This window comes from Panthera onca, chromosome B2, assembly GCF_046562875.1.
Source record: "Panthera onca isolate mPanOnc1 chromosome B2, mPanOnc1 haplotype 2, whole genome shotgun sequence".
In the NCBI taxonomy this organism is placed as follows: domain Eukaryota; kingdom Metazoa; phylum Chordata; class Mammalia; order Carnivora; family Felidae; genus Panthera; species Panthera onca.
The window spans coordinates 99,853,386-99,868,227 of NC_138343.1; the positions used below are offsets into that span (position 1 = coordinate 99,853,386).

At 35.0% G+C, this 14,842-nt stretch overlaps 1 protein-coding gene and 1 long non-coding RNA gene across 6 annotated transcripts in view; one reads left to right on the forward strand and one right to left on the reverse strand.

The window, feature by feature from the left end:
• The window catches only part of REV3L (REV3 like, DNA directed polymerase zeta catalytic subunit), a 172,940-nt gene that overhangs the window by 62,585 nt on the left and 95,513 nt on the right, over positions 1–14,842 (reverse strand). For all 5 annotated transcript variants that reach the window (XR_013555709.2, XM_078447223.2, XM_078447224.2 and 2 more), the window contains 5 exons: positions 13,020–13,162; positions 8,182–12,346; positions 3,432–4,345; positions 1,581–1,660; positions 135–260 (listed from right to left, as the gene is read on the reverse strand). Coding sequence is in view for 4 of the 5 variants with exons in the window: in XM_078447223.2 (XP_078303349.2) it covers positions 135–260; positions 1,581–1,660; positions 3,432–4,345; positions 8,182–12,346; positions 13,020–13,162 (5,428 nt within the window). In the remaining variant the exon portion in view is untranslated. The remainder of the gene's footprint in view (positions 1–134; positions 261–1,580; positions 1,661–3,431; positions 4,346–8,181; positions 12,347–13,019; positions 13,163–14,842) is intronic.
• On the forward strand, positions 3,819–7,752 carry LOC132667509 (uncharacterized). The gene is made up of 3 exons (XR_009605191.3): positions 3,819–3,907; positions 6,697–6,758; positions 7,249–7,752. It is a non-coding gene; the product is annotated as an uncharacterized LOC132667509 (long non-coding RNA).

Sequence of the window (14,842 nt, forward strand, 5' to 3'; positions counted from 1 at the left end):
AATAATAACAAAATGAAGATTAACAGGAACAGAATTCAATGTATTCCTCCCTCAGTAAGAAATTTCCATACTTGTTCTATAAAATAAAACATGAGAGTTAAACAGTGGATGTGTTCTTACTGTTGCAGTTTTACCTCATGTAAAGCTTTTGCCTCCTGTAAGTTTTGTACGCTGACTTTGAAACCATAAGAATTGTTTAAAGATGGTCCATCAATCTGAGAAGTTTCTTTCTTTGGGGTATTTACTGCTGCAAATTGATTCTATCAAAGAAAAAACACACACATAGCCAGAAAAAGATAAATGAGCAATCTTTTTTTTTTTTTTTTTTAATCACTTATTTCTACCTAGATAATCTGCTTTATGTGTTTGGTAAAATAATACATGATAAACTAGTATCACCTCTTTAGGCCCAAGAAGAAACGAAGTATTTTATTAACATTCTTTTCATGCTAGGAATTCAAGATAGCAGAACTGGATATATTTAGAAATATCTGATACAATCTGTAAGCAAACCATATGTTGATCTTTGAGTTTACAAACCCCAAATAACGAAACTAATAGTCTTGTTGGAGAGTTGACATTTACACCACATGGACATTGATCTTGACCAAATTCTGGGAAGTATGGCAAACAAGCAGGCAATATATTTGCAACTAATTTTGGCTAAAGTTTATAAAAGATTTGAAATTCTGGGTTTGTATTTTACCCAAACACAACATGTGTCTGAAAGATGAATGAAAATATATATAATCTTGAAGGGTTTAGAAAAAATAGAATCTATTTTTTAAAATATTTTCTGATTTCCAAATCCATTAACCATTTCCCCCAAGTGTTGATTTATGTCCACAACACATTTGCATTTATTTTTTGACATAAATAGCTTGTAATTCAATAGTATTTAAAAATAAAAGTTTTAAAAAAGTATTTATAGTCTTAAAATAGAAATACTGAAATGTATTTCATGTGGTTAATATTAATGAAATGTAGCCAATATGGAAGTGATTTCTGTCATCTATTTTTAAGGATACATGTCTAATGTTTACTTTTTTAATATAGCCATATATTTCTAAGTATTACCATATTTTTAGTATTTAAATAAAGATATTTATGATTTTTCAGAGTTTCAGTGGTAAACAATGTTGCTTTCCTTTGCTACTTAGTAAAATGAACTGAAAAAAGTCAATGTTATATTTGAGAAAAAAGTAATAAACCAAGAAAAAGGATATATTTTTGGTGGGATCAAAAAATCACTTACTTGAGCTCTGCTGTCATTGGATTGTTCTGATTTTGCCAGTAATCAGTTAATGTATTTGTATCCTCATAATCCACATTTTGGCTATCATATTCACTTTCTCTGTAATATTTGTATTTACATATAAGAATCTTTTAGATCCCAACAACAAAAAATAAACTAAAAAAAAATTAGGCAATTTCTTGTTGTCTCAAAGATATGTAAATAAAATGATGTAAAAATATAATAAAATTTTTTAAAATGAGACACAAATTTATCAATTATCTAACTGAAATCTAAGATAAGAATGGATCGTCCACTGAACATTAAATATGTTTAGCATAGTTACCTTTGCTTGTGTTAAGAGTACTCTTCTAAGAGTGTCAGTATTACTTCCTTTCTTATGACTCAATTTCTGGGTTTTTGGTTCTGTAGAAAGAAAGATCATATTTAACATATACATCAAAATTGCCTGCTTTAAAAAAAAAAAAAAATGCTGTTCCAAACTCTTGAGTACCATCTATGAATACTGTCCTATTAATTCCTCCCTAAAACTTCATAATTTAAAAACAAAACTAATTCAAATCTCTGATCTCCAGCAAAATAACTTTAAAATTTTGTATTTTTAAATAAAAACGTTTCTATTTTAATTATTGAGTTTTTACTTCAGTCATATCCTAGGCAATCATTTAATTCATTTACTTATTTATAGAGAACATATGAAGAGGAAGAAAAGATACAGTTTCTTCTCTCACACGGTCTAGAAAGAGAATCATATATTCATCCAATACAGAAAAATAAAATTATAATTGGGGTAAGTATGACAAAGTGGAATATAATTGGGAATTTTTACACGTCAGGGAGATTAGGAAGGCTTTTTTGTGCTAAAAATCAGGAGAAAGAGTAGTAATTACCTAGGAACAGAGTGAGGATTTCCCCTGATTACCCAGCAAAAGAAGTGGAAATTACTATGGGTGAATAAAAAGGCTAGGATAGATGTCCAGGTGACAGATGATGATAGCCTGACCTGAGGTTGTGGTGGTAGAGACAGAGGCAACAGTAGAGATTTGGGTAATTTAGGAAACAAAGTGATAGAAATTAGTAATGGATTAGGAATCACAGGATGGGCAGTGAGGTGAATCAGATAGGTGTTACAAATAAACCCCACGCTTCTGACTTGCGTAACTCAGTGACAAAGAGATGGTGGTACTGTTTATTGAAGGAAAACCCAGAAAGGACCATATGGGCTTCTATGTGTAGGCATGCATGTTTGTGTTTATGAGTACACACAATTGGTAGTGAGTATATGCTGTAGATCATGAATTGACTTTTAAAAATATTGACCTTGGTTGGGGTGCCTTTGAGCATTCAAGTAGAAATCCCAAATAGACAGTTAGATATAGTGTTCTGGAGGTTGAGAGTTCTGAACTGGAAATTTAAATTTGTGGGTTATCTGTAGTAATCCTGTGGGCAGGAATTCACTCATTTAGGGAGAAAACATAGAGTAAAGCTTCAAAGGAAATCAAGTAGGCAGAAACAGAGGAGTAGGAGAAAAGCGAAGGGTAGAAGAGGCTCCAAGGTAATGGTCAACAGGACAATGGCTGTTTAAGAGGCCATGTGACAGTAAGAACTAAAAATACACACTGGCTTTAGCTACATGAAACTTACTGAAATTCTTTACAAGAGCAATACTGGTGGAATGATGGGGGTTGAATGCAATGTTGAGTGGGCTGAGAAATGAAGGTAAAAGAAATGGGAGTTGTCAAATTACAGAAATCTTTTAAGAAATCTGGCTTTGAAGAAGAGGAAAAAGAGTAGAAGCTACAGGTCTAAGGTGAAGGCAGGTTTTTGGTTTTCCTTATATCTTAAAGGGTGAGAGAGACTTGGGCATATATTAAAGCCAGTGGGAAAAATCAAGTTAAGAAAAAGGAAGACTTCTGAGAGGCCTCCTATATTTCACCCAGAAGGTAAGAAGATAGGATGGAAGCATATATAAGTAGATTTCACAGCAGAAAGATAAAAATTAAGTTTCCATGAGATGATTGATGACTTTACAAGAAATTGTCATAATAACATCTCACTAGTAGAGTTAAAATTTCATTTAAAAAGCTCTGAATTTCATTATATAGTCTAATGTTTTCATTTAATTTCTAATCTTTGAAGAAGAATTATGAAGTCTTCCTCTTCTTTGTAACCTTACCTGTTGACAAAGGGCTCAGGCTACTTGCTTCAGGAAGCCTTTCTAGAAGTTTTCTCTGTATAATTGGTGTACTATGAAGGCAAAGTGATTCACATATTCCGGTTCTTGCCCTAACATTAATTGGAGATATCACTAGAGGCTCCAAAGGCTCAGTGCAGGGGCTTTTCTGTATATCATCTTTTACTGGTTTTAAGAAGTTCTCAATAGTCAGGGAATGCAGTTCCTCTACTTGTGATGCGGGTCTCTCCTCTCCATCTAATGTTTTAGAATCTGGGGATGCTGCTTGTTGCCAAGGCGGAATTACTGGAGAATCAGGGGAGCTGTAACTAACATAATAGTCATCATCATCATCTTCACCTTTCTCAGGATCATTTGCAGAAGCAACTGGTGGCAGTGTCTGACTTTCACTTACAGTTCGACTACATCCTGTGGTTAGCGCTTGTAAAGCAATCTGAGAAGTATCAACATCTTCCTTGGTATGTGCTGTAGTGGGGAGTATATGCGGAGTTGTACTCATTTTTGGAGGCACTACAGGTCTGTCATCTGGGTTAACTGAAGAGCTGAAGTTCTCAGCAGATTTTATGACTCCAGCTGGCTCAGTTTTAGACAGTTTCTTGGAACGTTCGTATTCTTCTTTGGCTTGAAGCCATGCTTGAACCAGTTGTCGACTTGGGGCACATTTGCAAGGCATAATCACAATTTTTTTATCTTCAACCATTTTACAGCTATTACTTGACCCTTTATTGACCACTGCCTGGCCATTGCGAAGGGGTGACCCTGGTCGTGGATTCTGAGTCATTGCTGAGAATGCTGTTTTCCACAGACGAAGTCCTTCCAAGGAAAAGTCTCCCTCAAACTCAGCCAGATCATTTGGAAGTCGAGTTTCTACCATGAGAAGCCGTCCACCAATCTCCCTACAAACAACATATTTTAGAACAACTGTTTCATCTCAAAGAGCAATTACCAAAATATTTAGCTCCCTATCATAGAGATGTTTAAAAAATTTTTTAAACATTTTTACTTATTTTTGAGAGATATAGAGAGACAAGAGTGTGAGCAGGGGAGGGGCAAAGAGAGAGGGAGACACAGAATCCGAAGCAGGCTCCAGGCTCTGAGCTGCAGCACAGAACCCGACGCAAGGCTCGACCCCACCTACTGTGAGATCATGACCTGAATGGAAGTCAGACACTTAACCAACTGAGTCACCCAGGCACCCCTCTAGAGATTTTTTAAAGCCCCTTTTGGATTCTTAAAAATGCCCATATCTTCCCTTTCTACACCTTCCCCCTACATACTTTATGCAGGTACAGCCTCTTTAGTCTTAATATGTTTTTCTTCACTGGTATATGACTAAATTAATTTCCAGGTATATGACTAAATTAAGTTCATCAATACCAGGGAAAGAAGGTATTTTTTGTTTTAAGTGACCCACGAAGCTTTCTTTTCTTCAAGGAGATGGCACAAACTGATCCTCTACTTTCCTCACTCATCTTAAATAACTTTCCACTGTTACCACATATGAATAAAAACAATGGAAGAATTTATCATTAGAGACTGTGTGCCTGGATTTTATCTATAGCCTCTCTAGACATTTTCTAATATCTACAATAGTTTAGCAAAACCAGTCAATTCAAACATATCTTTGTAACACTCCCTGCCCTGACCAAATCCCCTCAAACATTAAAAAAAAATCACACACAATTGAAGTAAATTACCATAATTCTTTCTCCCTTTTACATGGCAAAGTTTAACACCACATCCGAACTTTGAGTTACCAGAGTACACAGAATGCATAGCATAAATGCTGATAATGTTTGTGTATGTGGGGAACCACTATTAAATAGTAGCCTGGCTTAATTTTCCAATAGTTGCAAGTATCAAGCTAAACCTCTCTCTTTCTCTAACATACATCCATTGGTACTATTTGTCATCTGCAGCAAGAGAAGTCAACTTTTTCTTCCTTATGGCATTTCTTTCATGGATATGAAGATAGATCTTAGTTTTTTCAATCACTTCTTCTAGGGCATGATTTTCCAAACATCCTAGTCATTCCCTACATAAAACTCAATGAACTGGATTTACGTTTTCTAGTTTGGACTGAAGGGTTACCACAGTTCCTTTTCCTCTTTACATGGTAAGACTTTGGCCCTTATTAATTAACTTTGTAACCAAAATCTAGACCTTTCCTGTATCCACCTCCCAGCTATATGAAAAACTAGAAGAATTACTGCTACTGAAGAAAATGAGTACATATTATATGCCATGCCCATCTCTAACATTAATAGTATAGAGATCATAATCAAGTAAAAAAACAAAACAAAAAAACCCCAAAATTGGTGAGGTGAAGTAAGTTCAGCTCTCTTAAATATTGTCAGCAGCATGATAATTGCATGTCATAATATATATTAAGAGCCTTAAATTTTTTAGAAATCCTTTTTTTTAAAATTTAAATTCAAGTAGTTAACATATAGTGTAACATTGGTTTCAGTAGTATTTAGTGATTCATCATTTACATATAACAGTAATCCTACTTACAAGACTATATGGAAAACCCCCAAAATACAAAAAATGCTTTATGAAGAAAACAATCACATAATTATCTATCATATTAGAATAAGGAACAAAGTTTCTGTCCAATAATATATACATATGATAGGATTATTATGTACCCATTAAAATGTTTCAAGAAACTCATAAATTTAGAAAATGTTTATAATATTAAGTGAAAAAAATCTGTAATACTATGACTATAGTATTACATTTTATAAAACAAAATAAAAATTATAAATTTAAAGAAATTTTAAAAAATTAAAATATTAAGAATGGTCATTACTAGGTAGAGAAATGGTGTGATTTTTATGCTTCTATACCTCCTAAATTTACTACAGTGAAGACTTTAATATTAAAATATTGTTTTCAATATTACATTTATATACATTTAATATGTTATATATTAAATATTATATATGTAATATATATTATATATAATACTAAAAACAATGATGTTTTATAATATATATTATAATATATATAATATATATATTATGCCAGGGGCATCTGGGTGGCTCAGTTGGTTAAACATCTGACTTCTGATTTCAACTCAGGTCATGATCTCACAGTTTGAGTTTTGAGCCCCGCATCTGGCTCTCCACTGACAGTGCGGAGGCTGCTTGGGATTCTCTCTCTCCCTCTCTCAAAATAAATAAATAAACTTAATAAAAATTGTTTTTTTTCAAAAATGATGACTATCATCCTTTTATTTCAGCTGCACGACAAGTCTCAAATTTTGACAAGTAACAGCAACACAGAGTTAATGACTAACACATGGTAAGTTAACAGAGAACTAAAAACTAGATGTGTAAGTAAGGCTGAGACAGAAAAAATAGTTCAATTAAAAATATACCATATTTACCACCTATAAAGCCAAAGCCCCTCATATGATGGAAACTAATGTGTAAGAAACAGATATTCATACATTCTGGCAGTGAAACAAAGAGAAAGAGTCCCATTCATGTTAAAAGACCACATATGGGAACTAAGCAAAGCAAAACAAAACTAAAACTGTATTAGGAAGGGTGGGAAGGAAATTTTCTGTTTCCCACTTCAAGTCTTTAGAGGAAACTTCTACCCTATATTTCTGATCACTTTTTCTCAACCCTTTCTTAAACGGACTCCTGCAGGAGTTATTGCTGATCTGGACGGTAAAAGTCTGGCATTCACTGTGTCTTTTTTACTAGAGTCAAGAACATGGTGCTTTTACTAACATGGTCAGGTTAGTGTATATAGCGGACTCTTCCTATCTCTTCCCATCATTTAGACTAAGCCAACTGGGCCTCTGCAGTCCTAGCCAACCTCCTCTGCTTCTGACTGAATGGCTGAAAAGAATTGCCTCTTCTTGCAACTGGTTAGGTAAATGGAATCAAGACACAGGTAGGTAGGACCCAAAGTCAACACTTAAACCACATGGATTAAGTCATATCCTCCAACTTAGCCCCTATCAGTTATATTCTACCTGGGTGATGCAAGTAGTACACAATACCTACTTTACTGGTTAATAAATAAACCAATACTGATTCCTTTGCATTTTGCTATCGGCTGTGTGTGTGTGTGTGTGTGCGCGCGTGCGTGTGTGTGTATCCGTCTACTGCTTCTCTGGAGATTCTTTAAAAAAAAAAAAAAAAAAAGGAGGAATAAGAGGAACTGAAGTCCATCTTGCACCCTAATAACTATACAAACTAACAGTAGTAACAGTATGATTGAAGATGTTGGCAACGTGAAAAGAAAGAGATATATAGTACAAACAACTTAATCTTCATTTAGAGATATATCATAAAAGTACTTAAAACATATGTATGCTCATTTTCACTTTTAAAAAATAAAGTTCTTTTAAAATTATAAAGTTACACTTTTGAGAAACAAATAGCATTTTTAAAATGATAAATATACTTTTCAAGTATTATGACATCCTTCTTAATCTGGTATCAAGTCACAGTGAGCCTCTGCATCTCTAATCCTTAAGGTTGACACAATGTTAATAGACCCAAGACCAATACTCTTCAACTTAAAGTTCTCAAGAGGCAACCATCCAGCTAGTTTGTGAATTTTCTCAGGAGTCCACAATTATGAATAGCTTTTACAATGATTTGCTTATAAATACAGTATTACAGCCAGAAAATTAGCATTCAGGTACCAATGTTATACTCGCTACAATATACAGAGTGACTCAAAGGGAAAAAATAATTCTGATTACCTGGGCCTTTCTGGTACATCAGAAGGATTGCTGCAAAATGGTTCCTGGTAAATAGTTTCTGAAAGATCATGATCCAACAAAGTTGCCATAATTTCTTCCCTACTTGGCGGGGACATAAGTGGCTTCAAAATGTGAGCAGTTCGAGGGGTAAAACTGCCATTTTTAGATTGTGAGGGAGAGCTGGTAGACCTTGGTGAACTATCAGGAGTTGGTGTCAATATATCATTGTTTCTTGAAACATACAATTCTAAATCTTCAGAGGCTGCATCCACAAGTTCACCATCAGGGGAGGATAGTATTGTAGTAAAAGAGGCACTGACTGAGTCAAGAGACTGTTGCATCTCTTTTCTGGTATGACCTTGAATCCAGTCTGAAGTGCCTGGCTGTGAGAAGCTAAGAAACACTTCTTTGCTTACTGAACTTCTATTCAATCTGGATTTTTCGTTCAGACAGTCCTCTGTCTGCTGGACACAGAAAGAATCCATTATTGAATTAGAGCGAGCTGTTAGAGGATGAAAGCTACTTTTCCACTGGTTGTGGCGATGATTCTCATTGCTATCTACGGATGACTTCTCAAATAGTTCAGGACTTAGCGTACCTGATCTAATCCATGAGGTTGAGTCTGAGGCATGATGTTTTTTGTCTTCATCACACTTCTGGTTATCATGACTTAAAAACTCACTTTTTTCTATCGTTTGTCCTGGGAAAAGATCCTGAACTGCATCACTTAGGAACTTCTGTGGCAAATTCTGATCAGCAGGGACAAACTGACTTCCAGAATAAAAGCTACAAAATCCAGTTTGACCTATTGCATTAATATCAAAATTATAATTATGTTCAGGAGACAAGCTATCTTCAAGTGAATAACAACTCTCAAAACCTGGATCTGAAAAAAAGATGGGACTGTCATCCGATAGAGAGTTATCCACCTGGCCAGAGTTCTGTAAATTGAGAGAGTCTACTTTAAGAAGTTTGGGAATTTTTTCTTTAGGTTTTGTACTTCTAGGAGTTCGAGGTTTTCTTGAAGATGTTACTGATCGTGTTCGTTTAATTGTTTTGTTTTGCTCAAGGGAGCCAGAAATATTTTTGTTTGGTTGAGGTTTACTAGATGATGGGTCTTGCATAATATTTGCATTTTGTGCTTTTTGCTGTCTCTTCTGTAACAATTCTTTTAGAACTGCCAGTCCAGACTGGCCTTCACCAAATGCTGAAGGTGTTGACACATTTCGACTTTTACACTGAGAAAGTGCTTTGGTTTGTGAAATTGCTTCTGACAATGACCTCTGTTTTACCCTTTCAGGTTTAAAATTTGACATATCTAAAATAAAGCCCCTTTGTTTTTGCTCCCATGCTATTTGTTTGATTGGACTTCTCAAAGAAGTTACAAAGCAATTATTAGGCATTTGGCTTTCCTCTGAAGATGCATTTCCTGGAGTACAAGTTTCACTGTGCTTTGACTGTTCTGCCATGCACACAATCTGCTGCTGACTGTCTTTGCAATGCAAAAAGTTAGGGGCATATGCCTGGTCTGGCTTTGAGTCTAAAGAATTACGATATTCATTTAACTTTCCGATGGATGACAAATAGTTTTTTTGTGTATTTGCATTCTCTTCCGTCTTTGGAGACATTATACCCGAAGATATCTGTGTATTCTGGGCTACCTGAGATAAATGGTTGGAAAGATCAAATATGTTTTTTTGAATCAAAGTTGATTCCTTTAGAGTAAACATAGCACTTTGATTGTGAGACCTCTGGACATTAATTTTTGAGATTCCAGGTCCCAAAGAACTACAAACAACTGATGAATGCAAATCATCTCGTGAGCTGGGGAATGTTTGTAAATCAGGCTTCTTGCTTTCTAAGAAAGAAGAAAAGCAGCCAGATAAATTCTGTTGTGCATGAATTCCAGTGGGCAGGGGAGCAGAAAGGGGATGATCTACAGCAGAGCTCATTAGTGACACATCTTTCTGTTTAAAAAGTAGTTGAGAGCCTCCAGAACTATTTGAGGTCTCAGACACATTCTGATGTTTCAGCACAAACTTAACTTCAGCACCAGACTGAGATTTAATTTTTTCATCTTTCATTATGTGCTTTCTTGACATACCTTTCTCATTTGTTTTTTGTTTCTGTTTTGCTCTCGGTTTCTTTTTTCCATCATCTCCTAATTTATTTGTCTGATTTCGTTTGTTCCTTTTCTTAGTAACTACAGAAGGATTAACAAGCTTAGTTTTGGATTTCTTAACCTGCGCTCTTGCTCGACTATTTTTTTCCATACGAGAATTAACAGTCTTGTTATTACATGCATTAGGACCCTTAAAAAGCATTGCTTCTTTATCTGCAGCAGCCATCATTTCTTCAGCTCTTGGATCTGTGGGAGACCAGCAGCGAGGGGGAGAAGAATTTATGGGACTTGTGCTTCTCTCAGAAAGAAAACCTAGTTTAGACATAACGTCACTATAATTCAAGTCACAGTCTTCGGTTTCAGCATTGTAGGATGGTGAGGGAGGAGACAGGATAGCATGTGACCGTTTTCTCCTGAAAGACAAAGTTCTTTTAATATTTTCACTATTTGTCCTTTGTTGCTTACCAGTTTTTTTCTTTGCAGACTTATGTTTTGATTTTCTTCTGTGACTTTTCTTTGGTGTTAGTGGATAAATGGGATATTTGGTTGCAGGGGAGTCAGGAACTTTTGGCCAAAAATCCTTCAAAGGTGCAAGCTTTTTATATAGTTCCATTTTTTCCTCTGTCAATATAACTTGTTTTTCTTTAGAGTCTATTTTTCCTAGCTTCACAAGCATATTTTTTCTCCCTCTAAATCTATTAATAATAATATATTTTATGATGACAGGGGGCAACTTTTTAGACATTTTTCTTCGTTTTCGAGATTTGAGAGTTCCATCTAAACTTTCACCAATTTCCATGGGATGAGGTAGGCTAATTTTTGAGTTGTGTGTTACAAAACTTGACTCACTATCTTCAGTCTCATAATTCACCTTGCGTTTCGCTCTCAGTGTATATTTATTTCCATACAATCCAAAGGACTGCTCAGTTTCTAAGGTTCCATCTCCAAAGTGACAGTCTATAAAACCATCTGTGGGGGTTTTATTTTCAAAAGCTCCACGAGTGACTTTAATTAAATCATTGGCCAATACATTATCCTTCTCAGGATTACTATTACAGGGATTATTTTGTATACAATTATCTTTTGTGGATACAGTTTCACTAGTTTTGGTAGAAGTCTCTTGATGACCTATAAGCTTCTTTTTATTTATTTTTAATCGGGACTGTTTACTGCTGGATTGTAGTTTGTATGTTACAGGCGAGAGTTTCTGTGGTCTACTGAGACAGTTAGAAAGAACAACACTGGGAAAAAACATATAATGTGCTGCTTGCTGGCTGAGGCTTGGCTTTTCAGTTTTATGTTCTTGAAACTCTTCATATCTAATTTTAAGTTTATTTAGCCCACTTTCATCAGCAATGCTATCAAGAGAATGTACCATAGTTCTATTCTCTCCTGAGCATGATAGCAATTCACAATTTTCAGTTAATGATGAAGGGAATAAACTATTCAGAGCTGTGCTGTTTCCTTTTTCATTTCCTTCAGAGGATAATTTACTTTTTGAATGACTAAGGTCAGAAAAGTTGAAAGAATTTTTGCCCAATGTACTTTCACTACTATGACGGTTCATATGGATAAAAGGGGCATCCTTATCAATTTTTCTAATGTTTGTATACTTTCTACTTGGTACTTGTCTTGTAACAGATGGGATATCTTCTTCATAATCAAAAATACTACTTTCACAGGAAGATACTGGGAGGATATCTTTCTTACTACTTTCTTTATGAGAGTTTTCTGAATGGACAGAACTGCTTAAAGATCCAGGGTATTTCATAGAGTAAGTGCTTTCATTTGTAAAAGAAGCAACTGAATGATCTAGACATTTTTCTATATTGTTTGGCTGTGGGAGGTCTTCAATTAAATCTTCCTTGTTTAAAACATGGGAAGAAAGGGCACTTGTGTGTTTACACTGAAAGGTAATCTTAGCAGAAGATGGGGGTTCTAATGTAGCAGCATCTTTGTGAAAGATGGAAGGTTTTACTGATAGCTTGCTCGTTGCAATCACAGAAGAGTGAGTTCTAGAATTTTCGTTGTTCAATGGATTGTCTGAAATGGGGGAAAAAAGAATTTATTTCACCTCCGTGCTTTTAATTTTTAAGATCTTTTCCCATGCTCTCACCATGAAAGAAATTGTATGAAATTTTCTATGCTTAAAATGGTTGTCTCAACAAAAAGGTTGTTCCTATCATTAGGATAATAACTCAATCTAAATAATCAAGAGGCAGTCATACTTGATTATTAGTCATTATTTTAAACATATATTCCTTTGATCAGAAATAAATTATATTCATATTCAGTGCCTTTTTGGGGAATAGGGAAAAATACAGTCATCTTGAAAATTTTTCCTTAAGCAATATGCTTCTTTGCATTATCACTTCAAATAAGCTATTTCTTTTTTTTCAAGTTTTTATTTAAATTCGTTAGTTAACATCTGAGCATATTTCTTGCAGTTTCTTATGCTACTTAAATGTTAACATGGTCAACTGATTAAAGTTTATGAAACTTTAAATCAGTGATTTACAAATGTTATCCTCTTAGAAATGAGAAAGAATCACGTATCTACATACTCAAAGAAAAAATCTTGCAGGACAAAACATAACAGTACTGTCAGAGCCTCACAGTTAGCCAATTTCATAAGAAAGTCTGATTACAGTTTTAAAATCAAATACATATTTAGCCCCTATGTAATGAAATGCTCATAGTGCATCAGTTTACTTACCACTATTTTCATCTGCAGTTCCATCTAACTGAGGTATAGAAAGATTGGCTAGAAGCAAACTGTTATTACTCCATTCCATTTCTTCTTCTGAAGACGAATCATCTTCTTCAGTTGAGCTTCTATGGTTATTTCTACACAGTGATCTAGAGAATATTAAGATTCGCTAGTGAGTACGATCATAGAAAAAAGCATGTCAGATTCGAACAGCTGCCTAATGTGATGCTATAATAATAAAACTAAAAAGATCTGAAAATTGTAACTTTAAAAATAAAAGCAGATTTATTTTGCTTTAGTATCACGTCCTATAAAAAGTTATTGCAGATAGACTTAAAATCCTTTTCATGTGAGCTACAGGACAACATCATTTCTGTATCCAAGCTCTGTAATATCCTAGATGATCATATCTAATCATGTTTTTTGTTTTTAAATAGGCTTCACAAAACCCAGCATAGAGCCCAACACGGGGCTTGAACTCATGACCCTAAGATCAAGACCTGAAATAAGATCAAGAGTCTGATGTTTAACCAACTGAGCCACCCTGGCACCCCTAAATTATGTTCTTCCATATATTCTCCCCTTCATCCTATCATTAAATATACACATATAACAGCATGGGTGAGAACCCAGTAACATCTAAAAAAGGTGGAATCTCAGCATATTTTAAGAAGTCTCCACAAATATACAATCTCTATACTGTGAACTGGAAACGAACAAATAGGTAAGCAAGGGGGTACGCCGGTCAGGTTGAAAGAGAAAACAACAGGGATCAGAGAGAGGCTAAGAAGTGGTAAAGGTGTTGGGTCAATCCCAGCAGTGGCTGTAAAGAGGGTTAATAAGGAATTCAGATGGGCTGTGAAATCCAGAATGACTTCATCTTTTATTGATTAAAATTTTTTCACTAGGTCCTAGGCTTGATATTTTCCCTTCTATTCGGATGGGCAAACTTACTTTCTATCTATACCTAAGTTTTTCTTTCTCTTGTCTCAAAAATTTGAAAATGTCCCTTAATTATACATAGAACAGATTTTCCATTAAGCCTTTACCAAATCACAATTTGTCCTAAAGTCACTTTCTTAGGAGCTGAAAGAATTATTAGAGGTCATCTGGTCCAATTTTCTACTCAAAAACCTTATTTTTAATAGATGCTAAAACCTCCAGTTTTGCATTCTCAGTTTAAGGAGCTTGATGTCTCACAGGGTAATTAATCTTTTCCACTGTTAATTTTTAGTGATTTTCTTCCTATATTACACAAAACTTTCCAATTTCCATACATTATTCCTGTTTTTGTCTGGTGTTGCTATACGTAGCCTATCTATGCTATATTTCACATGATAACCTTTAAAATATTTGAAGGCATTTATCATTTGCCCCATAATTCCTCTCTAATTAGACCAAACATCTATTCTTCGTACTGTTTTTTTTTTTAAATGTTTATTTTTGAGAGAGAGATAGAGCATGAGTGGGGGAGGGGCAGAGAGAAGGAGACAGAATCTGAAGCAAGTTCCAGGCTCTGAGCAGCTAGCACAGAGCCCGATGCGGGGCTCAAACTCACGAACCATGAGATCATGACCTGAGCCGAAGTGGGACGCTCAACTGACTAAGCCACTCAAGTGCCCCTATTTTTTAAGGATGTTTATTTATTTATTCCAAAAGAGAGAGAGCAGAGTAGGGTAGGGGTAGAGAAAGAGAAAAGAGAATCCTAAGCAGGCTCTACGCATAGCACGGAGTCCAACTTGGGGCTTGATCTCACAAATATGAGATCATGACCTGAGCCAAAATCAAGAGTTGGACATTCATCTGACTGAGCCACCAGGTGCCCCTTG